The sequence below is a fragment of the Chroicocephalus ridibundus genome, chromosome 3 (assembly GCF_963924245.1).
Source record: "Chroicocephalus ridibundus chromosome 3, bChrRid1.1, whole genome shotgun sequence".
Lineage (NCBI taxonomy): Eukaryota > Metazoa > Chordata > Aves > Charadriiformes > Laridae > Chroicocephalus > Chroicocephalus ridibundus.
The window spans coordinates 9862687-9878961 of record NC_086286.1 but is presented as its reverse complement, the minus strand read 5'-3'; the positions used below and the strand labels follow the sequence as shown (position 1 = coordinate 9878961).

At 40.5% G+C, this 16275-nt stretch overlaps 1 protein-coding gene across 2 annotated transcripts in view; it reads right to left on the bottom strand.

Annotated features, from left to right (window-relative positions):
- Positions 1–7286, bottom strand: part of PSME4 (proteasome activator subunit 4) — a 71879-nt gene extending 64593 nt beyond the window's left edge. For both annotated transcript variants that reach the window (XM_063327904.1, XM_063327905.1), the window contains exons 1-2: positions 7003–7286; positions 802–942 (exon numbers count right to left, since the gene is read on the bottom strand). In XM_063327904.1, the coding sequence (XP_063183974.1) occupies positions 802–942; positions 7003–7178 (317 nt within the window). In that variant the 5' untranslated portion in view covers positions 7179–7286. The remainder of the gene's footprint in view (positions 1–801; positions 943–7002) is intronic.
- Positions 7287–16275: the final 8989 nt, after the last annotated feature.

Below are 16275 nucleotides of genomic sequence, written 5' to 3'. Positions count from 1 at the left end.
TCGCTGTACTCAGTACTGGTGGCGCTTTACCTCAGATACTATGTCCAGTTTTGGGCCCCTCACCACAAAAAAAGACACTGAGGTGCTGGAGCAAGTCCAGAGAAGGGCAATGAAGCTGGTGAGGGGTCTGAACAAGTCTCATGAGGAGCAGTTGAGGGAGCTGGGATTGTTTAGCCTAGAGAAAAGGAGGCTGAGGGGAGTCCTTATCACTCTCTATAACTACCTGAAAGGAGGCTGTAGAGGGGTGGGGGGTCAGTCTTGTCTCCAAAGAGGCAATAGGAAAAGAGGAAACGGCTTTGAGTTGCGCCAGGGAAGGTTTAGGTTGGATATTAGGAAAAATTTTTACACTGAAAGGATTATCATGCATTGGAACAGGCTGCCCAGAGAACTGGTGGAATCATCATCCCCGGAGGTATTTAAAAGCTGGGTAGACGTAGTGCTTAGCGATATGGTTTAGTGATGGTTTTTGTCTGTGTTAGGTTGATAGTTGGACTCAGTGATCTGAAAGGTCCCTTCCAACCTGGGCAATTCTATGATTCTATGCTTTCTTTTCTTAATAGGAGAAAAAAAACAACCTGACATTCTTTCACTTTCAATACCATTCCTAAACCTCCGAAAGGGGCAATGCATTCACATAATGAGAACTCTTTCTAATCAACATCATCTGTACAGGGGAGATTAAGTGAAGCAACCTCTAAAAGAACGTACTATTACATTAAAGAATATAACAACGTTAAGCAAGTGAAGTGATCAACTACTTAGAGACAAAAGTTTCAGTAATCAGCAGAAATCTGTACTTACTTTAACAGGTTTATCAACAGGCGTGCAAATCCTTGCATCATGCTGATCTCCAGTTTTGGAATTGTTACCAACTCATACAACAATTTAATAAAAAGCACATGGTCTTCTCTGCTAAATTTCCTCCCGTATAATCGGATGTATCTACAAACAAAACACAGGATGACTCAGCAGTATTTTTAAACATTTTCATTTTATTTAAGACCTGAGCCAGACTTCATCCAACTTGCTGTTTAATGAAACACAAGTAAAATGTAGTTCACAAGTCCAACAAATAAGAACCTGAAGATGTACAGCAAAGGAAGACTGACAACTGAAACTAACTACAGAAAGAAAAAGCACGACCAAATAAAGTTTACAGTCTTCCAAAATTCTACAAATAGCATAACTTCATGCTCACACCAGATACCACAAAAACAAGTACCATATTCTTTCACCTCTGCTCAAAACATACTAGCCATTAAATTTAGTATTTCCATATCCCCATGTACTAATTTATCTTAAAAAAAACCCCAAACAAACATAAAAACACAACTGTCACAAGTAGCCTTATTATACTTTATCCTTCTCAGCTGGGGCACTTTAAGAAGGAGACAGGACAAAATAAGTATCAAGTAAAGTCCAAATCTGTCAGCTTCCACTGAGGCCAAACCATTGATTTAGACACTGAGCTTTGCCGGTGGTATGCCCCATTGCTATCCCTTATATTTACTATCTTAAGAAAGTGTAGATTCATTAGGACTAATTCAGTAAGACGCGCTTCCTGTTTTCAAGTTGAAATTGACAAAGAAACATGTTTAAAGTCTTAAAAGATATTCCGCACCAGCAAAACCTATATAAAGGTTCCAGTGAAGCACTTTATGTGTCACACAACTATAAATTACTACTCACCTGGGAAGCACATTTTCCTTTTTTATATTGCTCCAACTGTTCTTACAGATTCATAAGAAACCTCACTAATATGCTATCCTCTAAGCAGCAGTCAGACAAAGCATATAAGATACAAACCCCTATAAAACAATTTTTGGGGAGGTCTGTTCATTGTTTTTGTTCAAGATTTAGTAGAGGTTGGGTTGATTTGTTGCTAAATATACACCAGCAAAGCATCAAGGCACGTTCCGGTAGTGTGAAGAATGCCAGATCTCACACTGCTTATTTGGTATGCAGGGCAGCACGTTGCAGAATCCTACCCTGGAACCACCATGTGAAAAGATTAGGAAGGAAACATCTCTAAAGGACTCCTACTTGAAAGTAATAGAGGCGAGGTAATCTTAAAGGGGCAAACATTAGCAGTTACAGATCTAACAATGAACACAAACTGCCTTGATTCCTGAATTTGGTTTCTGAAATTGACTCCTGCAACATTGAGGAGTTTAGTTTAATATCATATCTAGTTTAGTTTCAAATGCTTCATGCTCCTATGCAAACTTTTATTCCTTGCAGAATTGCCAGTGGGATAACTGACTACTTGAGAACTAAAATTCAGGTCCCTTAATAAAACACATGTACACAAAGCACACTTCAGTCGCACAAGAGCACACGGAATTTGGATTAAATTACTTGAGCGCTTTTTTTTTTTCCCCTACTTCCGCATATCCCCATTCCTCAATTTAAAACAAAATTATCTCTCAACTTTCAGGATCATCCACATCTAGTAATCTTACCAAAGGAGTTAGTTTCCTTGAACACACATATGCCAAGACCCCTTGCTTGCTCCTCAAAAGATATTTTTTTTTCCCCAACCTTCTTCCTCCAGTTTCCCTTGAAGACACGGTGGAACAGCTACAGAGCTCTGGCAAACTGATAATCACCAGTTCTCAGGAGAAAAAAAACCCAACCAACCCTACAGCACCTCTTGCTACTTCCCTTTTCCTTTTCGCATTGATTTCAAGGGGAGATTTTTACATCTGATGGGCAATATTTACTAATGTTCATTTCAAGACATTTTACTTATTTCAAATACAGAAGGAAAAAAACAAAATACAGAATAATCCACTCTTCTACCACAGCAACCTAATTATCTGGATTGGCCACTATCTACCTATAGAATTACACCATTAACAGCTGAACACCTACACTTTTTCACTTGCACAAAATGGACATGCGAAAAGAATCCTCAGAAAAAAAAAATAAGGTGATGCTTGATTTTGTGAGGGCTAAGAGAAGTACAACTTAATCATACTTATTTTAATTGCAATATTTTACCTTCTAAAAGCATACATGGTCATACACTGGATGGGAAGAACCCAATGTGAAAGTCTGGAAGCTTTTTCAAGATAAATGGGATAATAATCAGGACAACTGAAAAATTTTATAAACAGACATAAGAGCTATTCCCAGACTCTCAGAGGAAAAGCACATGCCTTGAAATCAGTCTGCTAGATTTAACAGGCAAATCAAGATGCATTTTATATGACCATGAGAGAGATGACCAGCCACACGCACCTATCACTCCCACTTGGTCATTCCCCTTAGAACCAAAAAGCCAATTCCCTATTCTAGAAGTATTACATACCCAATCCCTCACTCCACAATTACAATAGACCTATTTTTAGGAAACGTACTATCATATCAAGTGGACATGCTAAATTGCCCTCGAAAGTTGGCTGCTCTCCTACAGTTAAAAATTGCCTTCACTTATGAAGCTGAATAGAGCATTCTCCTAAATTCCTAGTTATTTATATTCATTTCCTAATACACAGGACAGGATTATGATTGGTCTAAAACTCAGTTTTTGACCCTCACTGGAACTTTGTGTCTTGTCATTCTAATTCAGAACAGTTGAGCTGCATTTTTCCCCACACCTTACAGCAAGACAGTTAAAAGTCATTTTGTAATAAGCCTATACCTAACAAGCACATAAAATAACAGTCAGGAGCAGAAACTGTGTCCCTCAGCTCCAAAAGCTCTACGCTTGCCTACTGAAGTAGAGAGCACAGAAAGACATTTGTGTGTTTTCCAGGCTGCAGAGTCAAGTACATGTACAGTAACTATTAAATGTTCATATTAGTATAATATGCTCATTTACAGGCTATGTTCTAAAAAAAAAAAAAAAAAAAAAAAATTAAAACCTATACACAAAGTTTCTATGTAAAACATGAAAGAGGGAAAAACTGAAACAGCAGCCTATTTTTGACCTAGAGACCATAAAAGAGTATGACGCAAATGCATTTAAGCAAACGATTTTGATGCAACCTGCTTTTTCCACATACACGTTGCAAGTCATACAACAGAGATTCGGTCTTCTGCTTTCACAACCAGATTAGCGTTTTATAAGATACAGATTTTACTAGACAAAGTTGGAGGAATCTCAGAGTAATGATTACAGATTTAAATGCCAGTCTTTGAGGCAAGCAGTTTTACTTGCATAAGAAGTCCCACTAAGTCATACGTTACTTAAGTAACTGCACTATTCCTGTCTTCACAGGAGAGCAAGTTCTCTCACCACACTCTGCACACATATCCCAACCAGAGAGCCAGATCACATCACTGAAAATTATGCATAGAAGAATTATGCCAATCAGCTTATAGACACATCTGATAAACTCCAATTTTGCTCTTTTTTTTCCTCTACTCAGTTCATGACATCAGATCGATGAAACAGCTGCATTTAAGATAACTATGTGCAAGTCACGTTTTCAGCTGTTGGGAATAAAAGAAATGCAAGACCTCAGGTTCAGCTGTCATCATGAAATAGTAACTGATACTCAAATTTTTTAATTCAAAAAAAGATTTGAGTTTCACTTCCATGCTTCATGCTCTACAGGGTCTATGCAGGTTGTATACAGTTGTGAGTACCTCAGGAGGTGTAACAACTGGAATATAATAGTAACAACATACATAATAGTATATAATATAATAATAGATAATAGTAACAAGTATATGATCAGCATGCAATTTTTTTCTTTACTCATTTACATGTATGTATTACAATGTTTGTATTAACATTTGTATTTATACAAGAAATAAATATGTGTCACCCATGGTTATGAATTGTAAGTTACTTCGCAGAATACCGTGAGAATACTGGCTTTTATAATTCAGACATTTGCAATAAAGCTAAGCGGAGATCATACTATTATGAAGATTCAGGGCATTTTTTTTTTTTCATTAAAGAAATGTGCTATTTATTATAGCTGGCCAGCAGCGAAAAAGGAGTTAAGTTGATTCAGAGTTGAATTACCCACTATCAACAGACAGCAAAGCTTTGATTTTTATTGTCATTATCCTATAATTTGGCTTAGGTACGACATCAGAACACTGTATTGTTTTCATATAGGTCTAAATTTCTATTAACATATTTCATCCCATGAAAGCATTTTGACAAGTTAAACTACGCAGCAAAACATCCCTCATGTTAAGTACACCAGCTTATTTTTAAACCAAGCCCACTATTTCCTTCCCTGCCTACATCCAAACATATTCAGAGTCTTACTACACCGAATATGCCACAAAGAAATCTTGGGACTAACAGGGCTCAGACAAGTTGCAAACACACACACACTAAGTTTAAACTTCAAAGGGTAGGTGGAAAACCACAAATTAGAGCCTCCTGACCTTTCTGTGATTCATAAAGTAACATAACAGCAGTTCTCAATAGGCTAAATTCACTGCCCTGAAGCCTAAACTGGTAACAGTAATCGCAATTTGCGGAGTAATAGGGTGATTCTAATAGAACCCTGCACATTTTCAAAGGACTTCTGTGCCACATTTAGCCTCTTTAGCTAATGCTGATCTTTCCTGTAGCAAGAACTGCTACAGTTTACTTCAACTTGATCAGTATATGAAATTCTACCACAGGTCCAAAGGCAACAGGTACCACTGAAAACAGTATGACCTAGCAGATGGGGGGACGGGGGGGAAACCAGTATTGAACTAGTTCCAAGCAGGTTCAAACTGTCACATAACGCAAACATGTGAGTCATTTTGCAACCACCAATGTAATTCTATCTAAGAATGCCTCTTGGCAAACATAAAGACACTTACACAAGACTGCCAAATAAGTATTAAATTCCCAATTAATATAAAAAAACCCCCATTATTTATGTAAGGAGGAAAATTCCAAGTGAAGACCTCAAAATTGTACAAAACACACATATTTCATGAGTTCTAGCACAAAGAAAACACCATTTACGAAGACAGCAAAAAACCACAACAAACATCCACAGAGATATGGTTTACTGATCGAAACTACAGGAGTCATTGTCACGCGATACTATTTTTGGTGTCAGAGTGTACAGAATAGTGGCTATTAAGAAAAAGGGTTAAGTATGCTTTGTAAAATTCACTAAGGGAAACCTATGTTCTACTCAGTGCCATCTATGAAACCACTGTGTTTTTATCTGTATTAAAAACACCTTGCTAGCACACACAGCTAACAGCAGAGCCAACATCAGCATAAACTACACCATGCCACAGTACGGGCAAAACATCAAGGACATCAACGGTGTTTACACAGCATTAAGCCAGAATTTAATCCCGCTAGCACTGAACTAACAAACAGCATGTCTTGAGAAAGACTTCGCGTTCCTACAGCAGAAATTACACGCAGATAGTATCTTGCACAACTTACTTAAAAAGGCAAGAGGTGAAGCAGGTGGTCAAGTATGCGTTAAAAACACAAAACCAAAACAAACAGCAAACCCACAAAAGCTTACTTCGTAAAATTGGGAAAGTTTCAGAGACAATAAGCGAGCTCTTAGAAACGAAGGCACCTTTGTCCCCATTTCCTATGTCGAAGCACTCGCAGGCCTTGTGTAAGACACGGGCTGACGCCTAGCTACCGACGGAGAAGCGCGGGCAGCCGGACGGGCCGACCAGCGCGGCCCCGCGGAGCTCGGCGGCGCTGCCCAGGCTCCGCGGGCGGAGATCGGCCCTCGGCGCCGGCCCACATTCCTGCCTCGGATCCTCGGCCGAGCGGGAGGGCGGGCACGGGGCAGCCGGTGCCCGTTCGGCTCTGACTAAGTGGCGCAGGGAAGAACCGTTATGAGGCGAGCCCGCCTTCCGCCGCACTCCCCAACAGCCCCGCCGGCCCCGGGGCGGCCCGGCGGGGAGGGACGAACCCGGCGCCCCGGCTTCGCACCTTCTTAGCCCACAGGCCCCGCTCCGAGGCGCCTTGCCCCCGGGGCGCCCCCCTCACCGCCCCGGAGGGGCCGGAGCCCCAGCAGCCCCGGGGAAGGAGGAAGTACGGTTTCGGGCACTCACGTCGAGAGCTTCCTAGTCCAGAAGAGCCCCCCGGGCCACAGCTCTTGGAGCTGCACGGCCCGGGCTAGGTTGTCTTTGATCTGAGCGAGGAAGCGGGCGGCCTCGCCCTCCAGGCGCTCCCTGTAGGGCAGCAGCTTGTTGTAGACGATCTCCTTCTGCGGCGGCGGCGGCGCCATGGCCGGCTCCGCTCCGCGCCCCGCCGCCGCCCCAGCCCCCGGCGCTCCCCCAGCCGCGCGCCGTGACGACACACTGGGAAACGGCCGGCGAGCCCACGACTGCCCTGCCCCGCCCCGCCCACTTCCGGCGCGGCGGCGGAAGGCGGGGGGTGAGGGCAGCGCGCAGTGGCAGCTCACAGCCGCGTACCGGGTACCAGCCCCCCCGCGGTTCCCTAGGGAGGGACCCGGCCGCTCCCGGTGTCCCCCAGCAGCCCCTCGCAGCGGAGGGGGAAAGGGCAGTCGCAGGCGCGGGGCCGTCCGTTCGCGCATCTCTGTTCGGATAAACGGGTGGGCGGAAAGGCCGTAACTGCCGCTCTAGTTCAGAGTTCACTTTCTGCAGCTTATTATAAAGCCCTTTTGGTAAAGCTGCCGCCCTCCGAACACGTCATTCAGAATAAAAACATCCACCTTCCCGCTGTTCCCAAGAGCGGAATTTGGGAAGAGCACCCAGCGTTGGTCTTCACCCAAAAAATTCTCTGTAACGTGAAGCAGGGATATAATGGAGATAATTAGTCATGGAGTTTGATAGCAGATTGTGTGGCTGCCTAAGAGGCTTATTGGAAATAAGGCTAGTCAGTGAAGGGGAGCTCAGTGGTGGCTCGTCCCGGCATTGGCCTGTGGGTGTCGGATAAAGCTTGTGATGGAAACGTAGTAACAGCACTGGCCGAACTGATAGCTGTTATCTCCAGCTGTCTCCTAAATATAATTGTTAATTGAATTTCCCCTCAAGAATTACATCGTGACCATACAACAGCTGCAAACTGATTAGATTTAAAGCTACTGACAAGGGCAAATCCTGTTTTCTGATCTTTATGCTCAAACTAGCTCTGCTTAAAATGAAAAAAAAAAAAAAAAGGCTAACTAAATGCTGAAACACATTACGAAGAGGAGAAATGCCACGGCAAACCTAAGTGTGATAAGAAAAGAAGAAAAGGCCATAATGCTCAGATAGTCTCATGGCGTTTTCCTGAAGAGTGCATTTATACCACCTTGTTATATGCCTTTTGTATCAGGTATTATTTTTATTACCAGCCAACTGCAAAAGGAAACGATCCCGTGTGTTATATTCACCTATACCCGCGTGAGCAGAGTCACACTAGGTTGATTTACAGCCACCAAAAAAATAATTGGCTCAAGTGCTGTAGGTTTTCTCTGATGAAGAGTACTAATAAACCAGCATTATATAAATAAGGTTTTCCCAGGTGCCTAAAGGAGACTTGGTGCTACTTTATAGCTTTCCATCAAGTATTTTTCATGTAATATGTAATATCTTGGGAAAGGGAAAAATCTATCACCACTCTAAGTGTACCATACTCCTTTTCCCAAAGCTTCAGTGAAAGAATTGTCCTAGGTTATGGGATCAGACTAGAATAAAAGAGATATTTTGCTAGTTTCCCTTGATTGAGGTGCTACAAAGGGTCAAGCCTTTTCAAGCAGGTATCAAAGTAACAAAGTTAGTTCTGCCTGTTCTCATCTTCCTAGGCCTATAGTTTTAATAAGGGTAGCACGACCCTTTTGTTTAGTGTTCAATACTTTTGAAATACCCTTCCGTTCCTAGATTTTGTATCACATAATCCTGTAGATTATGTATATCAACTTCTACATTATTATAAAATGGTTGGATGTGACTATAATTTTTACTGTGATTCGGAGGGTATTTGTTGACATCTTTCACAGTTGCCTTACAATTACTTTCTGTTGCCTCATATCTACATTGTGCAAAACAATCTACACATGAATTTCTGTCCTTTCTCTCCTGAATTAAAAATGAAACTTGACTATGCTCAAATTTCTATGGGAAAAAAGTACATCTTGTTTTAGTGTTTTCTTGGTGAAAACAGGAATATGCAAAAGGTGTTGCTAAACACTATGAAATGAATAGTTTTATCATAAACTCAGAGAAGGATAAATTGGATAACTGGCCCATAAGATGTAATAAAAAAATATTAATGATTAAGGAAGAGTGAAAATATACGTGCCTTGAAATTGAAAAGTCTAAAATTACTTGTTTTCTGCCATTTACAGGCAATTCTTCTTTCCTACTTAATTGCAACGGTTGTTTGTCCAAACAGCCATTTCCAATGTGGGAAAGTGTTTATTGAATTTGAAGCACGCAAAGTTTGTTTGGATTTGGAGGAAAAAAAAAAAAAATCAAAATTATAGTCCAGTTTTCTGAAATTGAAGTTGGCAGATACATGAGGAATTTCAAAGCTGCATTCTGTTGCTTCATAGCTACATTATCACGAAAAAATACTCCTGCAGTTTCTGCCCTTTCTAACCCAAGTTAAAACTGAAGCTTGATTTTTCGCACATTTCTAAGTGTTTCGCAATGTGAATAAACACCTCTGACCTCAGGGAGCCTATTTTATCTGAACCAGCAAGCCTCCTCATCTGTGATCCTTGTACCTCAGACACACAAGTGCCTTCTGCCAGAATGAAACACTTACCTTTCGGGGAAAAATGTGCAAAGTATGCCATCAGCACCTCACATAGTCATCATACTAATTTGACTTCCTTGTTCTCAGAAATGTGATTCCTGCTTTCAGAATCTGAAACAAGGAAAAAGGAGATTCTGAGTCCATTCAGAATTACAATCGTAAGCATACATACAATATTTGCATTTTCAAAGTATTTTCTGCATATCAATTAATTTACTAATTACATTTATTAATTATTAAAAAACCATCCCTTTCCCCCCAGTATGCTGGCATTCTGCTGTTTAAAAGGAAAAAAAAAAATGATACATTTTGCCAAGTGAGTCAAAAATAAATTTGTTCTTCACATTTGCAATATGTTTTGGCTGCAGCAGTGTCTAAAAGCACATTTGGTTCCCCAGTCATATGATGAAGGACTAGCTTTCATAACAAGGAACCCGCCTGTGCTACTTGCATCAACAGCTTTTTCCTCTCTTATTAAGTAGGAGGAATATGAATTGAGAGCAACCCAAATATGGTTGCCACCTGTTGTTTTTGGCATTAAATCTTGAGAATTGATGAATCTATACGTTGTAGTTGTGAAAAAAATACAATCCTGCCATTCATGAGAAATTTCGACTGTTAACAGTGGCTTAAGTCACGTTGCACATCGTTCACACATTCCCTTGTTGGATGGCTTGCTGCCTTAGGTCAACTAACACCAGCACTGTCATCAGTATTTAGGAAACTTGTCACTCAACCTTAACCGTGGTTTCTACTGTCTCAGCTCTCAGGCAACTACTTTTCCTACATAGACATTTTGCTCAGTGACCCATCTGTCCTTTCCAACCTACGTTAAAAGTTGAATATTTTTTTGAGTGACAGGCTTCTATACGTTTTACAATTTGGAAAAAAACCCACCCAATCCAACAGGAGCTTCATATTACCTGTATCATACCTGTCCTGATCTGTGAACCCCCCTATACCTCAAAAAGCCACACTACAAAAATAAAGAGGAATAGGTTGCTTTTTGATGTTGTCAGTGATGAGGATCCTCAGACTTTTTCTCATTGCTGTGTTTCTAAATTGGTCAGTCATCCAAAGCAGGCACTGAAAGATGCCAAAGACAGTCAAGAAGCTGCTGCCATCCTGCTCACCAACTTTCAGACAAGATGGCAGTAACTTACTTTCTCCAAGAAGCAGCATCTTTATCTGTGACTACTAGCTGCAAGTCTTTAGACTAACAAGGGCATTTTCATTGCAAGGAGCTGCTCCATCCCTTCATGAGCCTGTAATTACAGCCTGCTGTGAAAGTGTTTACTCCCCTGCCCCTGGGAAAATGAGTTGCTCTAAAGATTTTGGGCAATAGCAGTTCCTTGTCTGGTATAAACAGTGAAGAGCAGTACTTATAGCTGCTCATCTACACTCCTGCCCCTAGGAACTGCACTGCAGTTATTACTTTCTTGAGAAACAATTAGCAAGATGGCAGTAGGATTAGTCAGTCTAACCAATCTTCCTGAAGTGTGTGAATGAGATTTAAAGCACTAGTTTTAAGACAAAGAAACAGAAACACAGATTTTGAAAACAACATACGTATGCTGGTTTGTAGCTAGAAAATCTCATCTGGAGATGTCACCTCCTTTGCATTATTAAAAAAACCCAACAAACACTGATCTACCTAAACATAGAGAAAATTTTAATGAGCCAAAAGACTACAACTTAGAAACATACCTATTGCATAAACTTCTGTTTTAGAGAGAATTTATCTATTTGGAGGATGGGGGCAAGAGTGATTACAGCTTCTGAATAAGGTGCCAAGGAACTTAAGCTTCCTGTATAGTGTGTGACAAAAATAGGTTCTTCTAAAGTGTGACTCAGAGTAACTAATTTTAGGTCCCTAAAGTAAGGCTGTCTAAATACTCTATTACATGTTTCTAGTTGTATAGGGAGGCAGGTTCATTATCACCTAAAGTACACACTGAACACTGATATTGTTCTGTTGCTAAAATGCCTGTTTAGATACACGTTTTGGTATAAGTGGAACGTTTCTCAGTTCAGCCTATATTGAACAGAAATAAAAGGCACTTGTGAAGGGCTTGAAGTCTTAATATGGGCACCTGTGTAATTTGTACAACTTTACTACTTAGACAAGGCTGGCCAAATACGTGCAGCATTGCTATCCTTCACTCTACATTCCTGGTGGTGCTGTTTATGAAAGTTCAGGCAATTAAATCCATCCTCTCTTATATCAGTTCACAAGATATTATTTGGCTTCCTCTCTTTCCCAGCTAAAATTAGTGGGCTACTGTTATTACAAGGATGGACAGTCACTGTTTGTACAAAAACAGGACCAAAATCCTCCTTGGTGAAATAAATTAATTTATAGCAAAATTGGTTTTCCCTCTCCACTCCCTGGATTTGTTCTCTTTAGGTGTCTTATTGCCTGAGATTTGGAAAGCAAAATTGTCCCAAATCTACAAAAGAGAAACTGGCTTTGACAGTGTTTCCTCTACATGTCTGAAAATCCTGAAGATATCCCTGGAAACCATTGTGCCTGCAGGCAGAAAAAGTAATAGATGTGAGTCTCATTATAGGAGATTACTGCTGATTTCTTTCCAAATTACGCATAGCTGTTTGAAATAAATAATAATTCCTTGGATAGGAAATAAATGCAGCCAACTTCAGAGAAAGAGACATTACTACTTTTTTTTTTCCCCTTTTTGAGGCAGAGATGGATTTTTCTGTCTCTCTGTCTTACCAAACAGAAACCAGCTGCAGAGGAGCACGTGATGACAGTGAACTCGCAAAGGTCAGTCCTGGGGATTCTGCTGTTCTAGGAAATCAAGGAAACACAGTCCCTTGGCAGCCTGCAGTCACTTGCATAGAAACTGCTCGTTATGGACTCTGCAGTTTCATACGGCTACTCTGCCTTTGTCAAAGCAGAACTGTGGCAGACCTTATCCCAAGTGCTTGAGTACCTGATGGTATTTTTTTTCAGTGGTAAATGCATCTGTTGCATCTTCATCTGCAGTTCTCAGTTCTCTGGTTTGTCTATTCGTTTCTTTCATTTCAGTCTCCCTCCAATTCTTAGATTAGCAAAATGGAAACTATATAGAACTTTCCTGGGCAGGATTTGTCTTTCGAAATAGGAACAAATTGTGAAATACCAACTTGTTTGATAGTATCCTACTTCACAAATAGTCCCATTGACTTCACACACAGCAGTGTGCTTCTTCACATTAGAAGACTATAAATATTTTCCTTTATGAAAGCCTTCAAAGCCCATTTGGATGTCACTGATGGTTGGAACCTGTGAATGGGTACTCTTCATCCTAAAATATCTGCAGTCTCCTCTCTTGAATTAGGCATTAGCTGAAAATGTAAGGTCTTCCATGCTGTTCCAGTTAGAAGAAATTGGCAATGTCTATTTAAAAAAAAGAAAAAAGTATAAGGTCTGTTTTCCCAACCAAGGATAAATCAAACAGCAGCCCAAAATCTTTGTTCAGGTTTTAAACCTTGTTTCAAGCAGCATTCAACACAAATACTTGTGTTTATCACTGCCATAGCTGAAGTGGTTGTTCAGGCTTTAACTCTTCGGGTGGATGGTGTGTTCACTATTTTGACGTGTGGATCAGAAATATTTAAATATTTATGAATTCTGGAAGGGAGGCAAGCTCACTTAAATATTCCCTTAAGCAACCAATCCTTTTCTGCTAAAGAATTATTTATACTTTGCTTCTGGCTGCATTGTTTTATGCACTGAATCTGCATGGTAGACTTTTTGGCACATTCCTAAAGCAGCAGCTTCTCTCATGGGGTATTATGGGGACATCCAGCAGATTAACAAACCTTTGCGAGGATCATGTGAAACAAGCTCAGAACTAGCATTCATTTGGCCTAATGTGGAGAGTTGTTTGTACTTATATCCTAGTAACATGGGAATAATAATTGTGCCAGGGGCATGATTATGGCAATGCAGGTCCCACTGACTAAAACTGGGATTCAGGGAACTGTAAATTGGTGGGTTTTATTATTGTGTCAGGTGTCCTGTTAAGAAGAATTCAAGGTGAAACAATGACTGTAAATTAACACTTCTTAACAACCTTGGAAATGTAACTGTCAAAAAAGCCATTTAGGATAGAAGGAATGTTCTAATTAAGGAAAACAATAGGACTGTAAATTCAGAGAAACCCCAGGGAGAGGGAAAGGTCACTTTTGCCACATTTGTGTATTGTAACTTAAAGGCTAAGCCCAGTGGAAAACTGAGCCATATTTGGTATAAAGCCAGAAGCTACTCTCCTGCTGGGCAAAGTACCAAAAACTGGGTGAAAGAAGCTTAAAAAGTAAGGAAGCTTAAAAAACTCGAGAGAGAGAATCTGTCTTGAACAAAAAGAGCAGAAAAGATAGCTTGTAATCTCAAAAGAGAGCTCTGCAGGACAATGCAGTAGGCGTTAACTGTTATTTCCTCAAACAGATAGTGATAGCAGTATCTACAACCCCCATGTGTTTTCTTTTTCAGTAACATTGCAATGGATGAATACAGAATCTGATTCATGCTTTCTTGGCTTTGCCAAATGCATGCTCAAATCCTATAACCATGCTATGAATTAATCTTTCTGATGAGATATGGTTGGAATAATGCTTGTTCTTGGAGATTCCAGCCCTCTTTGCCTAGGAAAGATAGAGTAAGGGATTGGTCATCAGTATCTAGAATGGCATCAGGAGGAGATGTGACAAGCTCTGAAATTAGATCAAGCTAGGTCTGAATCACTCTGGTTATCCCCAGCAAATTAATACCTCTGAAAAGCAGGGCATTTTGAAATGGAAAGTTGGGAGGAAAGGGAATTTGGGGTGGTGTCAAGGGTACCAGAGATGTTGACAAGTAAGGATCACTGTCAGATCCCAACACAGTGTACAATGGCTTGATGTGCTTTAGCTGCGAGCACACCACCTCTGTATCACATCAGCTACAAGAATGGCCATACCAGCCAAGACCCTGTGTACCTAATCCTATCATAACTCCGCTCAAAACACGGGAGAGCACCCCCCAGCTCTCCAGGGGCTTTTCAGGGAGTGGTCGATGCCGTCAGGATTGCTTTGTTCAGTATCTCCTTCTGGTTCCCTCATTTTGATTTTTTTTTTTTTTAAACTTAAATATTCTCTTTTCTCATTAGATTCCCGGGCTCTGTGCCTTTTTTTCTCCAGCCCACACAAACACTTTTTTCCAGGAAAGCTTTCATTTTCTTTAAAACTGACCTCAGTCTTTGCTGCGGAAATGGGCAAGAACAATTTCCTGTGACAAGACTAAAACTGAGAACTAAAGACTAAGAACTGAGTGTGTGTACAATTTTACTTCCCTTCTGTATACTCTCCACTTTCTTCAGTTCACAGACAGACATCCTGAGTCACAGGCTATTTCACTGTGTTTAATAGTGCTAAATTGGTTTTTCATCCCCTCATTCATCTGCTTTTTAAGCTCATTATGTTTTGGCATTGATGTTCTGCAGCCACAATTTCTGATTCATGCACAGTGTGAAAAGTTGTTCCCTTTTGTTTGTCATAAACTTGATACCTGGTAATTTAGATTGGTGCCCACAAGTTCTTATATGTGAGAAATAATGAGGCCTATTCACCATTTATGATTATACAGACCTACGTGGTATTCTCTGCACAGGCTAATATTTGTCTGTCTTAAGAAAACACAGGAAAATATTAGTCTATTTAGACTTTTTCATATGAAGCTGTTCCAGACTTCAGATCATCTTTACTGATTTTGTCTGTTGCCTTTTCTGTTGTTTTTGAGGTGAGGAATGACTGTAACAGGATATTTGGTACAGACAGGGTTTGCACAGAGACCTGAGGGTATTTTCTGTTTTGCCCTGTTAACATTCTTCTCCTAAGGGCTTTTCTTGACAGCCAGTGAGCATTACACTGATCTTCTCATAAAACTGGCCACAGTAACTCCAGAATCTCTTTCTTGAATAATAAATAGCTCACCCAGAAACCACTCGTGTGTTTGCATAGTTTGGTGTGCTTTTGCTCTGCACATTACTTTGTTTAATAACATTAAATTTAGTCTGACTCTTTAATGCCCAGTCATTTGTGTAATGAGATACTTCTGTAGTTCTTCACAGCGGCATTTGCTTTTACTGCTCAGAGTAATCTAATACAGGATTTTGTCAAAAACTTTTTAAAAATCCAGAAACACACTATCAACCAAATTACCCTTCTCCATATAATCACTGATTTCTCAAAAGCATTCAAGTTGGTTCAAAACATGAATTCTTGCTACAAAAATCATGCTGATTCCTCCCATTTTATCAGAACTACTAATGTTTTTACTAGGTTGGATGGGGAAGCTGGCATCAAGGTAGCGTAAGAATGAATGGAATCTTGTGTCCGACAGCAGCAACCTTTTTATCTAAGCATAAACCCTGCCTAATCAGGACAAAAGAAAGGGCACACAAGACCGCCCTATAGGTGGGTCTTTGGCATGCACTAGGTCTTGCCTGCTGCATCTAGATAACGTGGTATGTGTTTCTAGAGCTTCATCCCACCTTTCAGAGGCAAGAGAGCATCTTCCTTCATCCAGATCCTGATTTTCACCAAATTTGTCACAAGTTAATGTCCTTGAAACATAGTCC